This window comes from Felis catus, chromosome C1 (assembly GCF_018350175.1).
Source record: "Felis catus isolate Fca126 chromosome C1, F.catus_Fca126_mat1.0, whole genome shotgun sequence".
Lineage (NCBI taxonomy): Eukaryota > Metazoa > Chordata > Mammalia > Carnivora > Felidae > Felis > Felis catus.
In genome coordinates this window covers 58731136-58745262 of record NC_058375.1, presented here as the reverse complement: position 1 = coordinate 58745262, position 14127 = coordinate 58731136, and the positions used below count along the sequence as shown (strand labels likewise).

At 38.0% G+C, this 14127-nt stretch overlaps 1 protein-coding gene across 6 annotated transcripts in view; it reads left to right on the top strand.

Moving 5' to 3' along the window:
* Positions 1-14127, top strand: part of PTGER3 (prostaglandin E receptor 3) — a 173428-nt gene that overhangs the window by 77411 nt on the left and 81890 nt on the right. The window contains exon 4 of one of the 6 annotated variants that reach the window (XM_045036003.1): positions 39-4460. The exons of the other annotated variants lie outside the window; for them this stretch is intronic. Coding sequence (XP_044891938.1) covers positions 39-42 — 4 coding nt within the window. The 3' untranslated portion in view covers positions 43-4460. Of the gene's footprint in view, positions 1-38; positions 4461-14127 lie in introns of those variants that run through there. 6 annotated transcript variants of the gene reach the window in all.

The following is a 14127-nucleotide window of genomic DNA, read 5'->3' as shown; positions in this document are numbered from 1 at the left end:
CCCATGCTTATTACATCTTTCTCTCTCTATTCTAACAGATAATGAAAGAACGGAGCTGAACTTTTTATTGAAATTCCTGCTTCCCTGAGTTTGTGTATTTCTTCCCACCTGAGAAGGAGAATTTATGTTTGATTTGGATTATTCATTTTCGTCTTTAAAAAAAAAATAATGTTTTTTTGTCATCAGTAATACCCACTGAAACCAGGTTTATTATCGTAAAGTGTGCCTGTGAGTGCTAAATTGCATCCTGGAACTGGATTTTGGGTACATATTTAAAGAAGTTGAGCCTGATTTCACAGAGAATGGTGAAAAAGTGAGAAAATGAAAAACCCATTTTTCAGTGTTCCCCCAACTTCAAGTCATTGCCTGAGTCCCAACCGGTATGGACATCTTTACATTTTATGGTAGTTTTGATTTGATGAGTTTGAAAAATCAGTGTAAGTTTTCAAAAGTGAAAAGTCAACATTTTGAGGGCAGGAATTCAATTACTAGGACATAAACTTTAATGAGATAGAAGAAGGTGCCAAATGGAGGCAGGAGGGCACCATGGCAAAAGATATTTATGCCAAATGTGTGATGAATGTGTTGGAGATGTTGTGTTCCTCTGCACTAAGCTTGGAACTAAAAGTCCTTAGGTCTGTATTCTGGTTATATGTCACTTTGTAACTCAGGAATCAGCTTAAGTGCTATTTCTCTGTCTTTGAAGATTAAAAGGAGTGGGTACAGCTAAGGGCTCTTCTAAGGTGTCACAGAAAACAATAGTGAGGCTACATGATTAACCATTGTGTTAGAGCAATAAAAAATCCGGGCATAGCCTTTTGATTTACCACTATCGGTTCAGGATTTCTTAAAATTTCTTCCCAGGTGACATACAAAAGGCAAATTAGTAAGTGATATAGCTACCAAATATCAAATTTTGTTACTTTTTATGAAATAAAGGAATCTATTTTGTCTGAATTGAAATTAGAAATTCTATGAGCTTTTAAAAAATACTTTTGAAGGGCACCTGGGTGGCTCAGTTGTTTAAGCATCTGACTCTTGATTTCAGCTCAGGGCATGATCTCGCGGTTTGTGAGTTCGAGCCCTGCGTTAAGCTCTGTGCTGATACGGAGTCTGCTTGGGATTCTTTCTCTCTCCCTCTTTCTTTGCACCCCCTCTGCCCTGTGCTTTGTGAGTCTTTCTCTCTCTCAAAATAAATAAATAAACTAAAAAAAAAAAAACCACTTCTGAGTCACTGAATATCTTTCAGCTTATGTCCTTACCTGCTTGTAAATTCAACCAGTCTTTCTCTCGTACTTTCTTTCCCCCTCTTCCTCTTTCCCTTCCCCCCCTCATTCACTCAGTTCAAAACATATTTATTGAGTGTCCCTCCTTTAGCCACTGTGCTAAGGATTATGATTTCACCTACTAGGACATCTACGGAAGCCATGATAAAATGTATCAGCAGTTTTGCCATAGGAGACTATACTGTGACTCCATTGTCCTCTCTGTCAATTAGATTAAACCAAAGCAGTGAGTCATTCCTTTAAATAGTTGAACCAGTTGTGGATTAGCTGTAAAACACAATTATTTTCATTCAAACTTGTATTTTAAATGGCTTTATGTAACTTGCTGTACACACAGAGAAAATACAAAATTATTTTATTTTTGCAAAAGAGGGCTTGCCCAATGTCTCAATGGGTAAGTAAGAATTTAGATCCAACTGTAAGTTCTTTGATTACAAGTTTATTGTTCTTCGTACAGTAGAGTGGGATGTGAGATTGGTTTCCATGATATTCCATTTACAAGACAATAATAGAAGCATGGGTTTTGGAATCAAACTTGGATTTAAATCTGGCTGTGCCACGCACTAGCTCTGTGAGCTTGAGAAATTTAATTAATTTCATTGAATCTCAATGAATTAATCTACAAATTAAAGATAACGATACTTACCTGTAATGGGGTTATTGTGATAATGTATGTAAAGTGAGCCTTACACAGTAGATACTCAACAAGTATTAACTGTGATTAATTCTTTATCCAGACTTATCTCCAGCTATAGAATATGAGTTCTCAGTTTCAACTATACAAACTGGTTTCCTGACTATGTAGGTTTAAATGTCATGGACAGAATCAACTTCAAATCTCTTGGTGCTATTCTTGTTTATAATACTTCACGATTATTTTTCCCCACGCAAAACCTACCCATCTCCCACATGTGCAATCTCACCTTGTCCTTAGGCCTTGAAATTTAAGTTTCTTTGTTCTCTTCCTATCCCACTCTGAAGTTATATAGTGTTCATTTTGATGATTTCTATAATATCCTTGAAATATTTTCATTATGTATGTCTTTTCCCCTTAACCAAATTTTATTTCATGGTGGACAGGATCCTTTTCTTACATTTTCTCCATAGGTCTCTTAACACTAGTGCAGTATTTGACACCAAGAAAGATGGGCCTTAATTGGTAAAGTCTCAACAAAGGCAACGTTTACGTACAATATTAGCAGTTGCAAATTTAAATGAATGTTATGGAAAGAAAGCTCTTTGTTTCCATGTTGCTATTCAACTCGGGAAATTTTATGTTAAACTTTCCTGATTTAAAAACGCTACATCCAGGCGCACCTGGGTGGTCCAGTTGGTTGAGCATCTGACTCCTGGTTTCCACTCAGGTTGTGATGCCACTGTCATGGAATCAGCCCCGTGTCAGGCTCCATGCTGAGCATGGAACCTGCTTAAGATTCTCTCTCTCTCTCTCTCTCTCTCTCTCTCTCTCTCTCTCTCTTTCTCTCTCTCTCCCTCTGCCTCTCCCTTGCTTGCACACTCTACTCTCCACCCCCACAAAGCTACATCCAGGCAGAATAATCACATGCAGTTCAATACAATAATGTTTATTAAAACACTATATGTGAAAGTCATCAAGTAATAAAATGATTGGAAAAGTTTGAAAAATCACAACTACTTGGTAAAGAGTTCTCACACAATTAGAAATGATTTCTGTCAAATTAGTTTGAAATCTAATGGAGAGATGGTATATGCCAGTGTAAAATACTTTTGGTACTTTCATTTTTAATCCACAGAAATATATCCATTTCATACTAAATTCACCCTAAATAAGTTCTGTAACAGATGTTCTCAAATATTCTGGATCATGATTCAGCAACACACTTACTGACTTTTAACAAGGGCTTTCATCTTCCTTTTTAAAATTATCTTCCAGAAACATGGATTCTCATAATTATGTAATGAGATTACGCTGAGAATAGAATTAGCCTTCAGAATAAAATAAATTTCTGCCAAAGAGGTCATGTGTGGAGAAATGGGGCTTGATCTACAGTTTTATTGTAATTATAGTACCTACTGTGAAGCTCTGTGGAAAACATATGCAAACAAACCTGTGATGTTAAAATGCTTTACAGGTGATTTGTATAGACTTGGTTCCTGACTACGTATAATATATTCTGTGTAATTTTAGACCTATGACGTTTGCTTTGGAACAATGAACTCGTGCCTACGCCCGCCTCCATCCTATTGCAGAACCAATGCTTTAGTACAGCACCACTGCAGCCCAGTGTGAAACAAACAAACAAACAAACAAACAAACAAACAAACAAAAACAAGCAAACACCCAGCTCTTCTGCTCCAGAAGGGGTTGGGCTGGGTAGTCTGAAGAGGAATGGCGTAGGGCCAGGGTGAGCTACGGAAACAGGGCATGTTAGGATTAGATGATTGGGCTTCCATCAGAAGCTATGTTTATCCAAATTCTCCCAAGGAAGGAGGAGAAAATTAGAGTCATTATCTTTTATATGTAAATGTGTATATGTGTCTTATAGCTATAAGGGGACTTTGGTCCATAAAAGATATGAAAATTCAGTAAGAGTTGAATTAATCCACATTTTTACTGTCTATACGAATGGTTTTTAAAAATGAAATAAATAATAAAACCCAGGTTATAAAGGAACCATATAAACCAAGAGAACAAAAGTTTTTTTCAACATTCTCAGTAGTTGGAAGGACATTCAAAAGAAATGTATTGTAAAGACAATGGTAATTATTCAGGTACTTTAAACATCTGTATAAAATATACCTAGCTTGATATACTCTTAATTACTATCATTACTTAAATGTTTAATTGTTGTCCTAAAAATATTTGTGCTTATATTTTTCATTAATCTAGATTTTTACTGAATCTTTTGTTAATTCAAAATATCTCTAGGCTCATCCATGGATAAAAATGTGGCTGCATTTCATTCAGGTTCTAAGGCTTTTCTTTTTCATTATCTGAAGTGCCTTTTTATATAAAAATAGTTTGTACAAAATGTATTTTTAAGAGCTTTTATAGTTTGTTTAACAAAACTCCCAATCACATTGTAAGCTCCTTGTGGGCAGGACCCGTGTTTTATGTATCTCTTGTATCTACAGAGCCTAGCACAGAGCAAAGCTCATAGAATTTACTCAATAAAAACTTGATGGAGAGGCTAAGTGACGAGACTGCAATCTGTGTAAGTAATGCTTAGGACAACTAGGTATGCACACTATGGGTAAGGGTGGCATTTAGTGGACAGTTGTTTCTCCATTTACTTTTCCTCTTTGATGTTATGCCATTCAAAAATAATTAATCCCAATATAGGTAACATATAGTGTTATATTAGTTTCAGGTGTACAATATAGTGATTCAACAATTCTATACATTACTCCATGCTCATTATTTTAAGTGTACTCTTAATCCCATTGACTTGTTTCACCCATCCCCTCACCTACCCCTCTGGTAACCACAGTTTGTTCTCTATAGTTAAAAGTCTATGTTATGCCATTTGAGGTAGTCTTTAAATTTGAGTGATACAAGGGAGTCTTTTATATTTCTTGAAGAAAACAACTATAAATGTTTAAAAATATTTTTTATTTTATTTTTGAGACAGAGAGAGAGAGAGAGAGAGAGAGAGAGAGAAAGAATCTGAAGCAGGCTCCAGGCTCTAAGCTGTCAGCACAGAGCCTGACAAAGGGCTCAAACTCATGAACTGCAAGATCATGACCTGAGCCAAGTCAGGTGCTTAACTGACTGAGCCACCCAGGTGCCCTGAAAACAACTGTAAATATTTGTTGAGTGTAGAATTATTACTTTTAGAAAAAGAATAAATAAGATAAATATAAGCCTGCATTTAAAATAACTTGTCTTGGGGTGCCTGGATTGCTCAGTCGGTTGAGCATCCGACTTTGGCTCAGGTCATGATCTTGGGGTTCTTGAGTTCAAGTCCCACATTGGGCTCTCTGCTGTCAGTACAGAGCCCACTTCAGATCTTCTGTCCCCCTCTCTTTCTCTACGCAGCCCCTGCTGGTGCGGGGGAGGGGTAGAGAAAAGGAGAGAGAAAGAATCCCAAGCAGGCTTCAAGCTGTCAGCAGGGGAGCCCAATGTGGGACTCAAACTCACAAACTGTGAGTTCATGACCTGAGCCACCCATGTGTCCCAAAATAACTTGCCTTCTAGTTAACTATGTCATTTCTTACCGTGGTACAGGAGCTGAATTTTAACTTTGTATCTTGAGATATATAGCCTGTGGGTTAAAATGAGTATAATTTACACATATGAGGATCTAAAAAATTTTCATCTTGTGAATTCTTTGAGCAAAGTATAGTGCTATTTATTTATTTATTGGAAATAAGTACACCAGAGCCTAAGCAAATGACTAACAATCTTTAGTCGCTTTCTTAATGAAAGTTAAGTAGTTAATGTTTTCTTAATGAAAGTTAACTTACTAATGAAAGTAGTTGCCGATTATGGTTTTTATCAGTTTATTGATTTAACTTACAACTTAAATGTTAAATCCTTTTAAATGCTTTAAAAATGGACTAGAAATATTTGTGCAGCATTGTCTTGAGTAAATAATTTTTAAAAATACGGGTGTACAGAGAAAATTTAAGCACTGAAATACTATGGCACAGGAAGGGAAGAAAAAATTACACACTAAGAAAACACAATGCCTTTGGGGCACCTGGGTGGCTTAGTCAGTTGAGCATCTGACTTTTGACTTTGGCTCAAGTTATGATTCCAGGGTCATTGATTGGAGCCTCGCACTGGGCTCCACGTTGAGTTTGGCGCCTGCTTAAGATTCTTTCTCTCTCTCTCTCTCTCTCTCTCTCTCTCTCTCTCTCTCTCCCACTTCCCCTCTCCCCCTTTCTCATGCTATCTCAAATTAAAAAGAAAAAAAGAAAGGAAAACAGGATTAAAAAAGAAAGGAAAATACAGGATTAAACCAAACAGAGACCACTAATAAAAATTCAGGAATAAAAGAGAGGATTATAAATTTGTTACAAGATTGGACAAAGTATGATTTAGTAATATGTGCTCCAAAAATACTTGTTGACTGCTGGGTTGGTGGTAGTGGGTGATAATGCTTCTGGTAGTTGTGAAGAATAAGAGATATTCAAGCAAAATTAAGTGAACATTATACCAAGAAAATAAACAGAGAATGGGGAAAAGACAGTAATATATTCTTAGTAAGACTTTGGAATAAAGGAAAACAAATGGCTGAGTTAACCTCCTTTCTATAAGTTTTGTTTTGTTTTGTTTTCATTTTATTTCTTTTAGAGAGTGAGAGGGAGCATGAGCTAAGCGGAGGGGTAGAGGGAGAATCTATTTTTTTAATGTTTATTTATTTTTAAAAAAATTTTGATCTTTATTTATTTTTGAGAGAGAGAGAGACAGAGCATGAGCAGGGGAGGAGCAGAGAGAGAGGGGGAGACACAGAATCCTAAGAAGGCTCCAGGCTCTGAGCTGTCAGCACAGAACCCAACATGGGGCTCGAACTCACAAACTGTGAGATCATGACCTGAGCCAAAGTCGAACCCTCAACCAACTGAGCCACCCAGGCACCCCAAGTGTTTATTTCTGAGAGAGAGAGAGAGAGAGAGAGAGAGAGAGAGAGAGAGAGAATGAGTGGGGGATGCTCAGAGAGAGAAGGAGACACAGAATGTGAAGCAGGCTCCAAGCTGTCAGCACAGAGCCCAATGTGGGGCTTGAACCCACAAACCATGAGATCATGACCTGAGCTGAAGCCAGACGTTTAAACAACTGAGCCACCCAGGTGCCCAACCTCTTTATAGATCTAACCATCCTTTAAGGTCTGTTAGTTCTACAAGTATTTCTTAATTCTGTCTCTCCATCTTCACACCCATGGTCTAAATCTAGGCTTCCATCATTTCCCATCTTACCCCAGTAACTGGTGTCCTGTGTCCAGTCTTGGGACCTCCAGTTATCCTCCACATTTTCTGTCACTGTGAAATTTTGTTAATGAAATGAAAATCTGTTCATGTTGTTTTCATTCTTAACATCCTTAATATTTTCCTATGGCCTTCAGGGTAAGGTTAAGAAAACTTAGCTTAGTCCAGAGAACTTTCTACAATCTAGTCTCTGCTGAGCCTCTGTTGTCTTCTTCCACATCAACCTATTTTCCAGCAACGCTAAACTAAAATCCCATGCCTTTATGCTTTGCCCATGCTGTTCCTTCTATGCTAGATATTCCCTTCTCTTCTCTATATGATTAACCATAACTCGGCTTTCATGAGTTTCAGCTCAAGTTTCACTTCTTGTAGGACATCTTAATGATAAAATAATTGTCTGTGCTTTAATTTGTTGGTTTATTTACCCATCTTCTTTGCATAGCCTAGGCAGGGAATATGTTTTTCATCTCCATGCCTGGTGTATGACATGGACTTGGCATTCAACAAGTCCTTGCTGGTGAAAGAAAGAACAGAAGGAAGATATGCAACAATGAGATATGAGTTTGAGCAAAAGCAATAACTCAAGATTATTCAAGGCCCAAACTGTCCATATGTTACTTAAGGCAGGCAGTTAGCCACACTTTCAGAATAACCATTCAGTGGTTGGCTTTCTAGGCACATAACTAGTTTAAATTTACACTTGGCATTGGCAGAGATTCTGTGGAGGTAACAGACAAAGCTGAGAAAGAGTGCCACAACCTTATCTCACTTGACAAAAATTTAAATGCAATCTTAGAAACTCAAGGAGAAATAACAAACTGCAATATTGCTCTCTAACTAGATCCAGCAATTCTTCAAAGGCAGAATAGTGCAAGCTTGTAGAGATAGCTCAGACTTTAAGGTTGGACAGTCCTAGATTTGAATCCTGACTTACACTAGGTAATTATGTGACCTTGGAGACTCTATATTTAATTTCCCTTAGCCTCAGTTTCATTATTTATAAATCAGGGTAAGTAACACCTACCTTGTAGGGTTGCTGCAAAGATTAGAGATGATACATGTGAGGCCGTTATTCCTAAGACCACTATAAATCCCCAGAGGTAAAATATGGCCCCAAGAAAGGCATTTATAGGATGCTTCAATTTTGAGTAAGTGGCCGGAATCTGGATCTGATAGGAATTACATGTGTGCCAAAGCAACACATGATCGTAATAGGGCCCCAAGAAATTTTGCTACAAGCTCTTTGCAAATCTCCAACTGTCCTCTAAAAAGTTAACTTGAATTGCCATCAGTAGTTTGACAACTACACATATCAAATGTGGCTCAAAGATCTGGAAGCTGGGAATGTAGTGGTAGTAGGAAATTTGCCTAGTCCAAATTCTTCTAGGACTAGGAAAGTCAAGGTTTCAGTCCAGGTGCTGACTACTGATCTTCCCTTGATATTACTACCTCCTTTTCTATTTTCTAAGCAGTAGTTTGTTTTTGTGGATCTTATTTGGTTTCCCAAATGATGAAAGCCATGGCCTTCTCTCCTTCCTGATAGCAAAGATACTTCATTGTTTATTTTCTTACTTGAAATCCTTCCGTTGCTTAGCTCCCACCTTAAAGACATTAGTTGAATGTCCAATTGGCTGCACTTGTGATTGATGCTCATAGTTCTATCAGAATGTTTTTCACTATTAGTATGTACCCAGTGGGCTGCTACAATATTTTTTAAAGGAAGGTATAAGAAGAAGACAAAGTGTCTTGCTTTCCTTCCAAGTCTCACCATTTTTCATCTTTTGGAAGGCCAAAGGAATGCTTAGAGATATCCATTTTAAAAATAGCCATCATTTTGAAGATAACTCCTGGGATCACTGGTAACATGCACATATTCCCATTTAATACACAGGAGCAGGGATAAAAAAGGAATCACTAATGAGATTATTCCCTGGCACACCAGTGAAGAAGGTGTGTTAGTTTCCTAGGCTTCCAAAACAAAGAACCACTGACTGGGTGGCTTACATTTATTTCTTGCAGTTTTGGAGACTGAAAGACCAAGGAGTTGGTAGGGTTGGTTCCTTCTCTGAGCATCAGGGAGAATCTGTTCCATGCTACCCTCCCAGTTTCTGGTGGTTTGCTAACTATGTTTGGCATTCCCTGGCTTGTAGACATATCACCCCACATAGTGTGTGTCTTATATCCAATTTTCTCCTTTTTATAAGAACACCAGTCATAGTGGACCAGTCTATTCCAGTATGACCTCATGTTAACTAACTGCATCTGCAATGACCCTATTTTCAAATAAGATCACATTTTGATATACTGGGGGTTAGAACTGCAACATAGGAATTTGATTGGGGTAAAGGAGACAATTCAACCCATAACAGATGTGTTGGTTGATTTAGAGAGGAGGCTACATGTAAACTCCAAAATAATAACACCTAAAATGATGCAGCTTCTGTATGTAATGGGTTTAGGGACTGAATAAAAATCTCAATGATGTATGCCAGCCCTGGCTCCAGTTAGGAAAGACAATTCAAAAGTGATCATATTTCTGACATTAAAATACCTGGAAGTTTTTCCAGTAAATAAATAAATAATATAAAGCTCATAAACAAGTGTTGGGAAAGATATTTGTGTTGTTTGTAGCAGATTATAAATGACCCAATTAGACTAAAGTCAAAGTGCTCTATGTTGGAAAGAGTAGGAGGTTGTAGGAATTCCTGTACATAAGTTATCAACTTAAGTTGATTTCACTGTTTTGAACAGTCAGGTTTCTTCCCTGGTAGTTTCCAAATAAAAGCAATGTATTCACTTAGAGGTTGAAGGTTTAAGGAATGCTAGATGCTACCCATTTAAAACAAGATAATGAAGGATTTGCAAAGTCATTTGAAGGAGGCATTCAAACAGCAATATGATGCTAGTAGTGAGCACTGAGGGTAATGGTAGTCCAGCCACTGCCTTCTTGAGTTAGATTTGGTTATTTGGAGATTTTTAATTACAATTTTGTGCTTGTACATGGATAAGCCTTCAAAAGAACATAACAGGCATTTGCATCTCTGTTTTGTCTGCTAATTAAAGTCTCATCTTGGGGGTGCCTGAGTGGCTCAGTTGGTTAAGCATCCCAACTCTTGGTTTGGTTCAGGTCACGATCTCATGGTTTGTGAGATCAAGCCCCAAGACAGGCTCTGCGCTGATAGCATGGGGCCTGCTTGGGATTCTGTCTCTGCCTCTTCTCTCTCTCTCTCTCTCTCTCTCTCTCTCTCTCTCTAAGTAAATAAACATTAAAAAAAAACCTCTTTAAAGTCTCATCTTGGGTTGAGGGTCAAATGCCTCTCTAGTCTTTTTAATGTCAATGTCCAACTGTTGACACCAGTTCATGTTGGAACTTTGGAGGCCTCTAAATGCTATTCATGATCACACAGAACATTGCCCAGCCTTTGCTTTTGATGCACATATTGTGACTCTGATCCTGAGCTACAGGTTGTGCCAATAAAATCCCATTGGCTGTACTTTTTAAAAAGAAAAATAGAGGTTCATGAGACATGTAATTATGTTCCTAGGAAGTGATGCAATTGTTTTTGGCAAAATAAAGGAACTTTCAGCATAGTTCTAAAGTTCTCTTTGTATCAACATGCCTTGCTGTGTTTTCAGTTGGGCGGGAGATTTGGCCAACAATCTGGTTCACAGCTGACTAAATCATTTTCTTGAAATGGTTCCCAATCAAAACCTAATTATAAATGCCTACAATTACCCAGGGTATCTGTCCAAATACTAATGGTTGTAGGAAATAGAGGAACTGCATTGATATGCTCCATTTGACAACACCTACCATGTACTTAATCTCACATTTCACATTTAAGACTCTGAAACTATAAAAGAAACTAGTCCTTCTTTAGGGTGGAGACAGCTGCCCAAACCTGTAGATGTTCTCCTCCAAGATGAGGAAGGAAATCGCTACCAGAAGTAGCACAAAGAGCAAGGGTTTAGTTAAGACCAATCTTAGACTGGGCATTGGAAAATTCCTCTGTCTCTTAGATTTACATTAGAAACCTGGTCAGTTGTCTGAAACATAAATGTATAATTTTGTACAGGGATGAGATCAGTGGCCCTAAAATATATTTCTGTAACAATTCCAGTGGTGAATAAATGACAAAATCAAAAGGAGCTAAAAGTCTTTCAAGCAGGATGTTCTGCTTCATGAACAAATGACCAATTTCTCATGATATTATCAGAAGCGTTACAAAAAGTTTTTATATCTCTTACTTATTTCACTACTGGGGAAAGAGGACAAGGACAGGATAACTCCAAGTGCTTCCAATCTCTGCTGACAGAACAATAACAGACCATTCAGAGAAGGAAACTATCTCCATTTTATTTTAGAACTGTTGTCCTTAAAGATTTTTCTTTCTCTTCCTCCCTCCCTTCTTCCCTCCTTAAGGTGATCATACGATTTTTATCTTTTCATTTTGTCAGTGTGGTGTATTTCATTGATTGGCTTGCAGATATTAAACCCTCTTGCATCCCTAGAATAAATCTCACTTTTTCATGGTGTATGATTCTTTTAATGTACTGTTGAATTTGGTTTGCTAATATTTTGTTGAGGATTTTTGCATCTATGTTAATCAGGGATATTGGCCTGCAATTTTCCTTTCTTCCTTCCATCTTTCTTTTCCTCTTTCTTTCTTTCTTTCTTTCTCTCCTTCTTTCAAATATCTATTAAATCAATAAAATCCACTTGATTGTGTGTTACTTGGGAATAAAAATTACAGAACTATATGATGCAAAAGGAAAGGAGAAGTAACATTTAAAATTTTTTCAATATATAAGTGATTTATACTCACTATCTCATATAATACTCACTGCTGTTCTATGAGATTGTTACTGTAAACTTCTATTTTAGAGATGAGAAGCTTGAGGCCCATCTCTAGAGTGGGGCTTAATTAACTCACTTTCCCAAGGTCTATAACTTTAGATGGTGGAATTAGTATTCAAACCCAGGTTTGTTTGGCTACAAATCTTGTCTTTTCACTGTAACCTTTAAGATGTTTCCAATGTTTAAAACAGTCTGCAAATAGATGAGATGTTAGAAATTATATTAGCTACCAGAAAACAATGATAGTTTCTTAGAAAAATGATGGGACTTAAAAATGTAGCATCCTTCCCCATTTCCTTCTGTCTTTCTTCATGAAGGAGAAAATGAAAATGACCTGAAGCAGTGGGATTTTTTTTAGCTAGAACACATGGCTGTACAGGATATCTCAACTTAATTTCATATTCAAGAGTACATTTGTAGTTTTTTTTTAAACTCTCATTCTTTTCCCCCCTCTTTCTTTTAGTTATCTTATAAATGTAGAAAACATAATTTCATGTTACCATCTACTACTAAAAAGAGATATCTGCATTCTGTGATAGCATATGCTATTAAGATCAAGAGACAACATTGCATTTACTCCTCCAGAGGCAGAAAGCTGTGTTGGTGAAGGGAAAGAGGGGATTAGCCTGGAAATCAGAGTTGCTGGTTTGGGATACATCTTCCTCTACTCTCCATCTACGTGAACTTGGGAAATGACTGTAAAAGTTTAAACTTCAGTTCATCATCTGTAACAAAGTTCTTAACACCCTTTTGCAGAATTGTTGTGAGGCTTAGTATGAAGACAGTACAGAAGGCCCCTGTCCATTTCAAGAGTCATGCAAACACAGTGCTAGCACTGCTGGTCCTGAGCCCACAGAAGACCCTGCCAAACTGCCGTACTTTTCCCAGCACACTCTGGACAGCTTCATGAAAGTCTTGTCTAAGACTAACCAGGAAACCCACCCAGCTTAGTGGACCTAACAAGCTAGAGGCATCCTCTCTGTTGTCCTGGGTTCAGGTGAAAAGTTTCCCATTGCTGTTTTCCCCCTAAGGCCAAAAATACTATGTTGGAGCTTTAGTCTTGTAACAAAAGTTAAGTCTTGGGGAAACGTGGTTACTTTAATGAATGATTTGACGAGTGGTGTGCATTGTTCCCTGGGAGCAGTTTATGACAGAGGAGTTGGAGGAGGGCAGAGAGCATCAGGTACACAGAAAGGGACAAAAAGGTGCACTTGTGACTGGGGAGAAGCTTCCAGGGATAGGAGGGGAGTGAGGGGATAAATGGCCATTTTTCTGCCATTTTTGCAGTCTCTTCAGATTCAGTCGGAAGTACATGTGTATATATCCCTCTAGATTTTTAGTCTATTAACCACTACTCTTCTCAAGGATGCCTATTCTCATTTTAACCATCATCTATGGTTTGGCATCCTGCTAGGCACTTGACAAACCGTCATACCGCACTTACATGATTGTCGCTTTTCACAGCTGAGAAAAAAGAGGGGTCGGTGAGCAGGCAAAGTGCAAAGAATGATTAAAAACAGATTATCTGAATGCAGACTTCCTGACCGTCTGCCAACTATACTGCCTGTCAAACTTCCCTAATTTGGAGATTTGTATTTCCTTCACCTAAAGAATGTGAAGAAAACGAGGGCATACATTAGCAGCAGCAACAACAATAAAACCCAAAATCTTAGTTTCTTGAAACAACAAAAGTTTGTTTGCCCTCACCTAGCCTGCCTGTGGGGGGTTGGGTGTGGAGACCGGGCCTCAGGTCGTCTCCATCAGAGACTCGAGCTAACCGAGGCTCCCAACACGGCTGGGCCCGTGGTAGCAAAAGGCAGAGCCTTAGAGAAGCACCCACTCGCTTCTAGAGCAAGTAGCATGCTGAGCCAATTGAAGAGGAAAATAATTCACCACATTCTGAGAAAAAGGAGAAATGGAAGTACTAGCAATCAGCACTAATATATCCCCCAGAATCTCAACAGTAAGGACAGAAGAAAAACGAAGAAATTAAGTGCAGAAGTACTGAGTTTAGAAAGCAAAGTCCTTTTCGGCTCAATTTTTCAGACCAAGTGCTTATTTTAAACCTTTTTC